Genomic DNA, 12,345 nt, shown 5'->3' with positions numbered 1-12,345 from the left:
TAAAATCTAAGCATGGTAAAGAAATGTACAAGATATCAGTGCACCCACACAACCATATATTCCATCTTTATTATTATCTGCCTGCTCAGGCGTAGGCCTACCTTACATTTGACTCCCTTTGCACCTAACCAAGCCCTCCTGCAGGTCAATAAATCTCTGTTACTACATTGACATCTTCAAACAAACAACCTAGCACATTTTTGCTTTACACAAAAACATATTTAAAGAGATAAAAAAATATTTTAAAAAAAGTTATTGAGCATATAACTTTGAAATCCATCCATTTCTCCCATGCTCCTCCTCGCATCGCCAGGATAATACGGCTTGTTTTCTTATTATCATAATAACCAAGAACGCAGGTATTGTTCAACATTATTCTCCCTTTTGCGAAGCCTGGCATGAGAGGTTAGTGTCTTGCCTTGACTTACCAGTTGACAAAAACACTTGAACAAAAACAATCAATTGATTAAATAACCAATTTCCTCCACATAATGATAAGAAGTAACGGTCCTTTATTATATGGTCCACCATCATTTGAAGGGGCATTTTTAGCTCTTGGTTGTTGACAAATGTAATACAATACTGTGTTCACATACACCGCAGAGGGGAGTGGAACCTCAATGGAAATGTGTCAATAATCTTAACAGTAAGTGTTGTAGAACCAAAATTTCCTCATTTAACGCTAGGTTCAAATCTACTCATAATTATTCTTATCCTGGAATTCCTAAACCGCGAAGACGTAAAGAGAAAATGGGTGACAGTCCATCTCTCTAAGTCTCCTACCATCCCCTTCCTCCTTTGACTCTTGGTCGGTCCTTGGCTTGCTAAAACCAAAAGTATGAAAAACAAACAGTAAGACAATAAGACATTGACATACACTGACTATATGCAAACCCACTTCTCTAAGCAATTCTAATTCAAACACTTCCACTTCTCTAAGCAACTCTGACGCAAAAACTTTCACATTCATTCACATTCATCTTTTCCCATTCCTGAACAACGTTTCACCACATCTCTTCCTATCTCTCTTTCTTTCATTTGCACCCAATTCCTCTCAACTGAGATTGTCTTGCCTACTAGTGAATAAATCCTTTTTGCTTGACCACAGGAAACCTCTGATTTTGTTCTTGTTGTTGTTGATTATAAACATACACCATTAGCAGTAAATGCAGCTGTCATAAATTGGACATTCAATGTGAGACAAACGGTTTCGACTGTGTTTTTTAAGCTACACATGAGCCCACACAACCACCTCAGCGGTGAAAACATCTAGAACAATCAGAGCTTGTCCGTTTTGCACTGACATGTGCATGTTTTTATGCGCATTGAGCTTCTGAGAGACGTGTATGGTCCCACTGATCATATAGCCGGCGTAATGAGAGTGAACCAGGACAGTAGTACCGAAGTCTCATTCACCAGCCGAGGCAAAGGTCTTACAAGCCCGGGAAGCAAAGCCTAGACCATGAGAGTGTCGTTAAGTTGTCAATCTTTCATCTTTTCACAATTTCTTCCAGTTAACTACAGTCATAGTGGACAGGAGTTCACTTCTCACACTTTCTTTCAATCCTTCGTTCCTTTCCTTTTTTTCTTCCATCTTTCATCCCTCTTCAGTGTAGTTGACCCACTCCTTTCTTTTTTATCCAACAATTTCAAAAGTACTTGAGTAGGTATTTGATACAATGCCATGGCTGCAAAAAATATTAATATATTTACTTCACTTTTTACACACATTTGCAAAAAATGTCATTCAAGAAAGCATAAACATACTTAGGGCCAAATTCGAACTTGAGATCTGTGCATGCAACTCACTAGCATGAGTAAATCATGCAATGATGTTACAGGTTAGGGTTGGTCCATAGTTCACATAGTGTTGTCCCTCTGACGTGTCCTTACCTGCCAGTCCAGAGGGCCAGAGAGGAGCAGCTCACTTCCCCAGGTGCTCAAATGGCACACTGACCTGGTGGAGAGGAGAGGGGGTTAACAGAAAGCATAGGCTTAGTATAAGGTGCTGTGCATTCAACAGACATATTATACATTCACATACACAGGCAGACAAACTTCAATCCCTTTTAGAAGAGGAAGAGTGGGGGAGCAGTGGGGTTCACAATAGCAGAAAGAGAGAGCAAAATAGAGAGAGATACAATGGTAGGTAAATTACCTGTGATGTGGCGATGCGTGACTGGCCCATCTGTGCAGTGAGGTCAGAGGAGGAGATGTTGGCGGGGGCGCCACGGTGGAGCCTCATGGCCACCTTTCTCTCTCGCTCCGCACGGGACACGGCCTGTGGGGACCGGTTCCCTACACACACACACATTATTGGTCAAATGGAATCTAGTGCTGGGCTGGAACAAATGCCTGCACACCTTGGACTTTCCTCAAAGTTTCCTCAGCCAAGTCCAAACACAACAGATTCTTTAAGAGACTAGAGGGCTACAAATTGGAGTCATGAATTGAGCAAGTGGTTTAGTTTACACACCCACCCTCGTGTTTATGCAGTAATATCTTGTCGACCTAATGAAGTAAGTAAGTAATAAAGTAAGTAAAAACCTAAATAGTTGGTGCATAGATCTGAAATAGTCAGTAGTAGAAAAAGAGAAGGTCCGGACTCTTAGATTTGTTTTAGTCCAAATGGAATAAACATTTTGTTTGATATTTCACTTTCATTCTAAGAATGCAGACCTTTTCAACTACTGTTTGCCTCATGACTCACCTGACTGTGCGACTCCTCTGGAAGCAGGGTTACTGTTTGCCTCATGACTCACCTGACTGTGCGACTCCTCTGGAAGAAGGGTTACTGTCTGCCTCATGACTCACCTGACTGTGCGACTCCTCTGGAAGCAGGGTTACTGTCTGCCTCATGATTCACCTGACTGTGCGACTCCTCTGGAAGCAGGGTTAGAGGCTGCTGCATTGGGGCCATTTCTGATCCTGTCTACACCGCCCGGGGGGTTGCCGCCCGGGGGTAGGGCACGAGGTACCCTAGGTCCCCCGCCGATCCTCTCATCCCCCTCTTTTCCCTCTCTCCTCTCCCTCTCCCTCTCCCTCTCCCCATCCTCGGCTGTCCTGCTGGCCCCCTGAAGCAGAAAGATGTATGTTTAGGTTAGGAAGGTGTCAGGGATTCAAAATAAACTCATAGGGAACCACGTTTCTATAATCAACTATGTAAACATCACATATTATACATTTATAATACACATGTAATCCACTAATGTATAATTGCATTTAAAATGAAAATGTAATCATAAATAAGGTCAACAAATAGATAAATTGTTAATAAATTATTAATAGTGTAATAATAATGGTTAATAGGGATGCAGTACTCACAAACTTGAGCATGTTCCAGTCAAAGACGTAGTCGTAGGAGAAGCCTTGTCTGTGGAACAGGTTTCTGAACAGCTGTCTCAGGTACGAGTAGTCCGGCTTGTCATCGAACCGCAGAGAGCGACAGAAGTTCAGGTAGGTGGAGAACTCAGCTGTGAATAGAGTGGGCGACAGAAAGACTCAGCTGTGGATAGAGTGGATGACAGAGAGACTCAGCTGTGGATAGAGTGGATGACAGAGAGACTCAGCTGTGGATAGAGTGGGTGACAGAGAGACTCAGCTGTGGATAGAGTGGGTGACAGAGGGTAACCAAAGTGTCACCAAAGACTTGGGTCAAATGCACATTCATTTAGCTTGGTGTTGAAAGACTACTTGAAGTGTGTTTCTAACAACACTAACACAAACACACTCATGGTTAGTGTTGTAAACCCAGGATAAAGAAACAGACTTTAGCTACTTACATGGGTATCCCTTGCAGAGTACCTCGATAGGGGTGGACATCTTCTTCTCACTGATGCGTTCGTACTTCTGCCTCTTGGTGGCGGCCTTGAGGCCCTGCCAGGGCAGAGAGCCCAGGTTGAAGTACATCAGGACGTAACCCAGAGACTCCAGGTCATCACGACGAGACTGCTCTGTAGAGAGAGGGAGGGGGAGAAGAGTGGGGGGTTGTGGGGGGAGAGAGGAGACATGGAGAGAGGAGACACTATACTGATCTTATTTAGACACATAAAACAAAATAATAACGTGTATACCTTTAGAGGAGAAAGAGGAGAGAAGAGGAGTATAGAGTAAAGGAAATGAGAGAAGAGGAGCATAGAGTAAAGGAAAGGAGGGAACAGGAGCATAGAGTAAAGGAAAGGAGAGAACAGGAGCATAGAGTAAAGGAAATGAGAGAATAGGAGCATAGAGTAAAGGAAATGAGAGAAGAGGAGCATAGAGTAAAGGAAAGGAGGGAACAGGAGCATAGAGTAAAGGAAAGGAGAGAACAGGAGCATAGAGTAAAGGAAATGAGAGAATAGGAGCATAGAGTAAAGGAAAGGAGAGAACAGGAGCATAGAGTAAAGGAAATTAGAGAATAGGAGCATAGAGTAAAGGAAAGGAGGGAACAGGAGCATAGAGTAAAGGAAAGGAGAGAACAGGAGCATAGAGTAAAGAAAATGAGAGAATAGGAGCATAGAGTAAAGGAAATGAGAGAATAGGAGCATGGAGTAAAGGAAAGGAGAGAAGAGGAGCATAGAGTAAAGGAAAGGAGGGAACAGGAGCATAGAGTAAAGGAAAGGAGAGAACAGGAGCATAGAGTAAAGGAAATGAGAGAATAGGAGCATAGAGTAAAGGAAAGGAGAGAACAGGAGCATAGAGTAAAGGAAAGGAGAGAATGGGAGCATAGAGTAAAGGAAAGGAGAGAACAGGAGCATAGAGTAAAGGAAAGGAGAGAACAGGAGCATAGAGTAAAGGAAAGGAGAGAATGGGAGCATAGAGTAAAGGAAAGGAGAGAACAGGAGCATAGAGTAAAGGAAAGGAGAAAACAGGAGCAGAGAGTAAAGGAAAGGAGAGACAGGGGAGTGAGGGAGGGAGGAAGAGAGAGGAGATTGAGAAGGGTCAATACTCCTACTGCAGTAGTTCTGTGAATCAACCCCTGATCAATACCGACGCAATCACGTAAAATCTATCGACTCTCTCACTACACACACAGCCGATGAAGGGTCAAACAAACGTGAATACACACGGTTAATATTACAATTAGTAATGTACCTATCCCCAGATGTGTGTTGATGGATGCATAGCGTGCCGTGCCGGTCAGGTTCTTGTTCTCGCGGTAGGGGATGTGCTGGTGTGTGCGGGCGTCACGGTACTTCTTGGCCAGGCCAAAGTCAATTATGTACACCAGGTTGCCCTTCTTGCCCAGGCCCATCAGGAAGTTGTCAGGCTTCACATCTCTGTGGATGAAGTTCTTAGAGTGGATGTACTCAATACGGCTGATCTGGAGAGGAGAAAGGGAGTGGAGGAAGAGGGGAAAGGAGAGAGGGAATGGTTGACTATCATTATCAGTTCCAGTTCTTGGTTAAAGCCAATAACGTTATATATAATCAAGGGGTATTCTTTGAAAATGCCAGCACAATAAAGCATATAGAGAAGCATATGATATGATAAAAAGAGGTTTTGGAGGAGGAGGAGGAGGAGGAGGAGGAGGCGTGCTGTACCATCTGGTCAGCCAGCAGCAGGACAGTCTTGAGGCTGAACTTGCGGGAGCAGAAGTTGAACAGATCCTCCAGACTGGGGCCTAGCAGCTCCATCACCATCACGTTGTAGTCTCCCTCTGCTCCACACCACTTTATGGATGGGATGCCCACTATAGGGAAGGGAAGGGAGAGTGTGATTTATAAGCTAGTGTCACTTACTGTGGTTCGAACCCAGGTCCAGAGTAAGCCTTCTAAGTTAAAGCCTAGGCATTAGCTTGGAAAACTCATGCAAAACTTCAGGTTTCAGGTTAGGGTTTTCCAACATAGTCGCCCACTACCCCCACCCCTGACCACACCCTCTTGTCCTACTCCTCTCTCACCTCCTCCCTGCATCATCTTGTAGAACTTGCTCTCGATGTGGAGTTGTGGGTGTTTGGTCTTCACACATTCCAGCTTAATGGCCACCTCCTCACCAGTGGCGATGTTAATGCCTGACAGAGACACAGGAAGGGACACATACCATGACCACCTTTTTGATGATGCAATCACCATGGTCTACTCTGACACAGTCTTTTCTTTTTATGGCCAGCTTTGATGTGTTCAATGATGAAATGTGTTCGGACAGAATTTAAAAGGATACTTTGGGATTTTGGCAATGAAACCCTTTATCTATCTCTAACTTCTAGTATGAAAGAAGTTATAGGTAGTTTCGCAGCCGAATGCTAACAAGGGTTAGCGCAATGACTGGAAGTCTATGGTATCTACTAACATGCTAGCAGTTACCATAGACTTCCAGTCATTGTGCTAACACTAGTTAGCAACTTCCTTCAAACTGCACGCAGATACATAAAAATTGTATCCACAAGTTCATCTGACTGTGAAGAAGTAAATAAAAGTAGACAAAATCCTGAAGTATCCCTTTAAAGTTAGTATGGAAGGCAGTCTGCTCTGGAATATGTTTATTTAGAGGTTTGTGAGAATAAGTAGAGTTAGAGCTACATTAAAACAAAGGTCTTACCCAGGTAAATGTCTCCAAAAGAGCCGCTCCCTATCTTCCTGCCGAGGCGGTACTTGTTCCCCACTCTCAGTTCCATGGTTCCTGCTGTTCTTCCCAACTCACTGAGGGAGCAAACATACGGGAGGACATACATTTACATTTGAGTCATTCTTATCCAGAGTGACTTACAGGAGCAATTAGGGTTAAGTGCCTTGTTCAAGGGCACATCAACTAATTTATCACCTAGTTGGCTCAGGGATGCGAACCAGCGACCTTTCGGTTACTGGCCTAACACTCTTAACTGCTAGGCTACCTGCTGCCCCCTGTCCTCAATCAAACTGTAGATCGATATAGCTGAAGGACGTTGTGACGCAACCCAGTTCTATCTCAATCTCATGGGGATCCAACTCAAATAAGATGTTACAAAAGGGAGAATTGGTTACAAAATAAGAAACTAAATGAAGACCAAGTCAGGGATGGAGAAGGAAGAAAACATTATTTAAGCCAAAATAATTGGAATGGGAGTGGAAAATAGTGTGGTTAAAATGTTGATTTAAAAAAAAAAGTTTTTTAACTTCTTATAAGAAAGTTGGATGATTTAACTATGGATTTGAAAAAGCTGTGTACTATGCGTCTCTGAGAGGGCATGTGCAGGGGAAAACTCAGTGTGAATCTGACTTAATAAATCCAGCACTTTGAACCAGCTGGCATCTCATACACTCCATCTCACTTCAAAGGAAACCAGCACATAAACAAATATTTAGAATAACCTCATCATTTCAGAGTCCCAAATTAAATTAAGTGAAACACATTTTCTTCCAGTATGCAGTATGCATGCTTTTCCCATCACAATACAGGAAGAGGTTTACTTTGGAAAATGGCTGTGATGGTGTTGAAATACATACATAGAAAAGACAGACTGATTATAAAGATGGTAAATATTTTTAATTTGCATTTATATTCATGCACTCAGGATGCCCTGCTGGTGTCTTGTCTGTAAAGGTTGGGAGCAGAGCAAAATAGAATGTGTAACAGAGGAACACTAAACAGATGATTAAAAATGAACTAATAAAGTTATAATATATTATATAATTATATTCTATTAAAAAATACATATTCTACAGTCGTACATAATGGTGGTGGATGAGATGGGATAAATCCCAACAGCGATAGAACATTTTGAAGCAAGGTAATGATAGATGACAGGAACTACATGCAATCTTACCATGATCATTTTACACTGTAAACCCGTCTCAGTTAAGGTCAAACTCTTGTTAATGAATGCATATACGAAACAGCTCACGTTTGTGTTAGGTAAGTAGCCTACCCTATAAGCCTATTACAAAATTGAGCCCTATTCTTGTAGCAAGGTTGTAGCGCTGCTCCATAGCAAGATGCCAGGGGCCACGTCATTTGCTGCAGATCTAAAATAGTAAATCATCCAGTCGACAGAGCTGGGAAGCCAGATTAAACCTATCCAAAAGTATAATCAATATAATTAGGCCTATATTAGACACATTCGAATTCACGTTCAGTGTTTATTGTCAATATTTGCACAAAGCCGCACCCTTGGCTTGGGCAAACCTTCTCCGTCGAGAAACACCCTACGTCCCTACCTTCGGATTCTCACTCTCTTGTACTCTCCCTGTACAAACCCCAAACAGACAAACACAATTCCCCCTTATTTACCAATGGACCCGTGCCGTTCCTCCCCTCCGTTGCTCACCGTTTTTGATCAAGCTCTTCAGGGACTGCTGCCTTCCTTCCACCGAGGTGCTGATCAGGACGTTGTCATTCAAACAGCACCATGGACAGCGAAAGACGGCCAATGCGCTTGACGAACCATTCCTCACCGCCCTGCTGATCCTGATGTAAGCGTCCCGCGGTATACTCTGCTCTAGTCTGCACTGCGAATGACAGATATTTAGGTGTAAACTCAGAAATCCAGCTATTCCTCTATCTCTCGTCTCAGTTACACCATTGACAATATCAATGATGTCATTCAGCACAGACCATAAGAAAATGCCCGGATTACCTTAAAGACACCGCGCGCCTCATGCAGCTGTTGTTCCACTGTTGTGAATGTCGTGAGTTGGAGCACTTTCCAAGGCTGCTATACTCAGTCTACTGAAAGTGTTGTTGTTTGTTGAGTCTAAAAAGACTGATCAGTCCCACTGTTGTCTAATTCTAATTAACGCATTTCTAACTTTACCTTTTAAAATGATTTGATGTAGTTTGATGTATTGGGTTTGTGAGGGCTGCAAGATGTTTACCAGGTTTATTTGCCAATAAGTAGTATGCTTAATAGTAGCCTATGCTTTAATTGAGTTTAACCTGTTGGCTCTCTTCAAAAGTAAAATATCATATTCCTGCTCAAATTCAGCAATTAAATGTTATTCTTTACTTGGTAAAGATTTTTCATGGCCTTTTTTCTAAAATAGTGAATTATTTCATTTTTCTTTCATTTTAATTTCTAAATCAGATTGAACCTTTGCTGAGTACACCTCTGACACCTCTGCTGTTACTACAGTAGGTGCCAGCATAGGCCTCTCTAACCCAAGTCCTCTTTAAATATGACATTTCTCCTTTTTTGAAATGTAACTCTTGCAGGATTGTTTGTTTGTTGTTGTTTCATCAGCCCTGTGAGTTGTGCTGGCTGGAATTTTGTGGAGTACCAGCGTTAGCCTACTTTGATACTATACTAAAGCTAAAGAGGGTTGGAATAATGGAGAGGACAGTGTTTTGCTGTCACATGTGCATGATCTTTTAAATCAACAAAAATATGTCTAAAAGCAATTGTTACAGAAACAGGAAAATTGCTTCAAGAGCTTTGTTCAAATACTGGTGGACTCAACTAATAAAAGAATGGACGATCTGACCAGAGGTCCAAGACCTTAAGAACAGTTTGCAGAGAGGCGGATGTCCTGAAAGAGAGACTTGCAGCAAGATCACAACAAACGGTAAGTCCAAGCAAGATGATGTCAGCACTGTCTGTGAATCATTATAGAGTATCACCAAAGGCATTACAGTACGGGTTAGAAACGCTGTGGTACCACAGTATGAGTCATAATACCCATAAAACCTACCCAAACACGGAAATGGTTGCAATCATTTTTCTAGCATTCATTTTTCCCATAGGGGATTTTAGCAACACTTAAAATAAGGTCTGTGTTTCATGTAGGCTTACCCTGGCATGATGTATTTGCCTGTATTTACCTCCCAAAAATGAAATGCTAAATAGCTGCTAATATGGCTATCATACAGAACTACAAATGCCTGTCACAAGCTTCACGCCACGCACCAGGGCCATGATGATCTGGACAACACCATAGTACCCTCCAAGCTCATCATTAAGCGTGAGGCCCTGGGTCTGAACACCGCCCTGTGCAACTGGGTCCTGGACTTCCTGACGGGCTGCCCCCAGGTGGTGAAGGTAGGAAACATCACCTCCACTCCGCTGATCCTCAACACACAAGGGTGTGTGCTCAGTCCCTTCCTGTACTCCCTGTTCACCCATGACTGCGTGGCCAAGCACGCCTCCAACTGAATCATCAAGTTTGCAGACAACACAACAGTAGTAGGCTTGATTACTAACAATGACGAGACAGCCTACATGGAGGAGGTGAGGGCTCTGGGAGTGTGGTACCTCTCACTCAATGTCAACAAAACAAAAGAGATGATCGTGGACTTCAGGAGATGGTGCACCCCTCTATCCACATCGATAGGACAGCAGTGGAGAAGGTGGAAGCTTTAAGTTCCTCAGCGTACACATCACTGACAAACTGAAATGGACCACCCACACAGACAGTGTGGAGAAGAAGGTACAACAGAGCCTCTTCAACCTCAGGAGGCTAAAGAATTTTGGCTTGTCACCTAAAACCCTCACAAACTATTACAGATGCACAATTGAAAGCATCCTGTCGGGCTGCATCCCCGCCTGGTACGGCAACTGCACCGCCCGCAACCGCAAGGCTCTTCAGAGGGTGGTGCGGTCTGTCCAACACATTACCGGGGGCAAGCTACCCACCCTCCAGGACATCTACAGCACCCGATGTCACAGGAAGGCCAAAAAGATCATCAAGGACATCAACCACCCAAACCACTGCCTGTTCAACCCGCTATCATCCAGAAGGCGAGGTCAGTACAGGTGCATCAAAGCTGGAACCGAGAGCCTGAAAAACAGCTTCTATCTCAAGGCCACCAGCCTCCTAAACAGCCATCACTAGCACATTAGAGGCGGATGCCTATAGGCATAGACTAGAAATCACTGACCACTTTAAGGAATAGAACACTAGTCACTTTAATAGTGTTACATATCTGGCATTACTCATCTCATATGTATATACTGTATTCTATACTATTCTACAGTATCTTCGTCACTTAATAATGTTTACATATCTTATACTGTATTCTATACTATTCTATGGTATTTTAGTCACTTAATGTTTATGTCACAACTTCTGCCGAAGTTGGTCCCTCTCCTTGTTCGGGCGACATTCGGCGGTCAACGTCACCGACCTTCTAGCCATCGCCGATCCACTTTTCATTTTCCATCAGTCTTCCAAGCCTTTGTAGACAAGATTTTCAGGGACCTGCACGAGCAGGGTGTAGTGGTGTATATTGATGATATCCTGATATACTCCGCTACACATGCCGAGCATGTGTCCCTGGTGCGCAGGGTGCTTGGTCACCTGTTGGAGCATGACCTGTACGTCAAGGCTGAGAAATGCCTGTTTTTCCAGCAGTCCGTCTCCTTCCTAGGGTATCGCATTTCCACCTCAGGGGTGGAGATGGAGAGTGACCTCATTTCAGCCGTGCGTAATTGGCCGACTCCCACCACGGTAAAGGAGGGGTTCTTAGGGTTTTCCAACTACTACCAGAGGTTTATCCGAGGTTTTGTTCAGGTAGCGGCTCCCATTACCTCACCGCTGAAGGGGGGCCTCGGTGCGTTTGCAGTGGTCGGCTGACGCGGACAGAGCTTTTAGTCACCTGAGGGCTCTGCTTACCTCAGCTCCCATGCTGGCCCATCCGGATCCCTCTTTGGCATTCATAGTGGAAGTGGACGCGTCCGAGGCTGGGATAGGAGCTGTGCTCTCTCAGCGCTTGGGTATGCCACCGAAGCTCCGCCCCTGTGCCTTCTTCTCGAAAAAGCTCAGCCCGGAGGAGCGAAACTATGACGTGGGGGATCGGGAGCTGTTGGCTGTCGTCAAGGCCTTGAAGGCGTGGAGACATTGGCTTGAGGGGGATAGACACCCTTTTCTCATCTGGACTGACCACCTCAATCTGGAGTACATCCGGGCAGCGAGGAGACTGAACCCTCGCCAGGCAAGGTGGGCCATGTTTTTCCCCCGTTTTGTGTTTACCCTTTCCTACAGACCAGGCTCCCAGAACGTGAAGTCAGACTCATTGTCCTGGCTGTATAACACAGAGGAGAGGCCCATGGATCCCACTCCCATACTCCCCGCCTCCTGCCTGGTGGCGCCGGTAGTGACCGGTTGATCTATTGGGTCCACACGTCACCCTCCTCTGGTCATCCTGGGATCGGTCGGACAGTGCGCTGTTTGAGCGGGAGGTACTGGTGGCCTACCTTGGCTAAGGACATGAGGGTTTATGTTTCCTCCTGCTCGGTGTGCGCCCAGTGTAAGGCTCCTCGGCACCTGCCCAGAGGTAAGCTACACCCCTTACCCATTCCACAGCGGCCTTGGTCACACCTGTTGGTGGATCTTCCACAGTGTAACACCGCGATCCTGGTCGTTGTGGATCGTTTCTCTAAGTCCTGTCGTCTCCTCCCTCTGCCTGTTATCTCTACAGCCCTACAGACTGCGGAGGCCTTGTTTACACACGTCT

General features: G+C 44.4%; 1 protein-coding gene across 2 annotated transcripts; it reads right to left on the bottom strand.

Moving 5' to 3' along the window:
- Nucleotides 1–494: 494 nt before the first annotated feature.
- LOC115144185 (casein kinase I-like) lies at nt 495–8,527 on the bottom strand. 2 transcript variants are annotated; one of them, XM_029685012.2, is made up of 11 exons: nt 8,225–8,527; nt 6,520–6,620; nt 5,882–5,992; nt 5,523–5,671; nt 5,074–5,302; nt 3,783–3,953; nt 3,325–3,473; nt 2,867–3,074; nt 2,159–2,298; nt 1,894–1,957; nt 495–1,688 (listed from the first exon to the last, which is right to left on the bottom strand). In XM_029685012.2, exons 2-10 carry the CDS (start codon nt 6,593–6,595, stop codon nt 1,925–1,927), a joined length of 1,266 nt encoding a protein of 421 aa, XP_029540872.1. In that variant the 5' UTR covers nt 6,596–6,620; nt 8,225–8,527; the 3' UTR covers nt 495–1,688; nt 1,894–1,924. The 2 variants fall into 2 exon arrangements, 1 of the variants encoding a protein (XP_029540872.1); XR_003865786.2 differs by lacking the exons at nt 495–1,688; nt 1,894–1,957 and having other exon boundaries at nt 2,210–2,298; nt 2,711–3,074; nt 8,225–8,526.
- Nucleotides 8,528–12,345: the final 3,818 nt, after the last annotated feature.

This window comes from Oncorhynchus nerka, linkage group LG16 (assembly GCF_034236695.1).
Source record: "Oncorhynchus nerka isolate Pitt River linkage group LG16, Oner_Uvic_2.0, whole genome shotgun sequence".
Lineage (NCBI taxonomy): Eukaryota > Metazoa > Chordata > Actinopteri > Salmoniformes > Salmonidae > Oncorhynchus > Oncorhynchus nerka.
The sequence above is the reverse complement of the archived record's forward strand: the minus strand, read 5'-3'. Positions and strand labels throughout refer to the sequence as shown.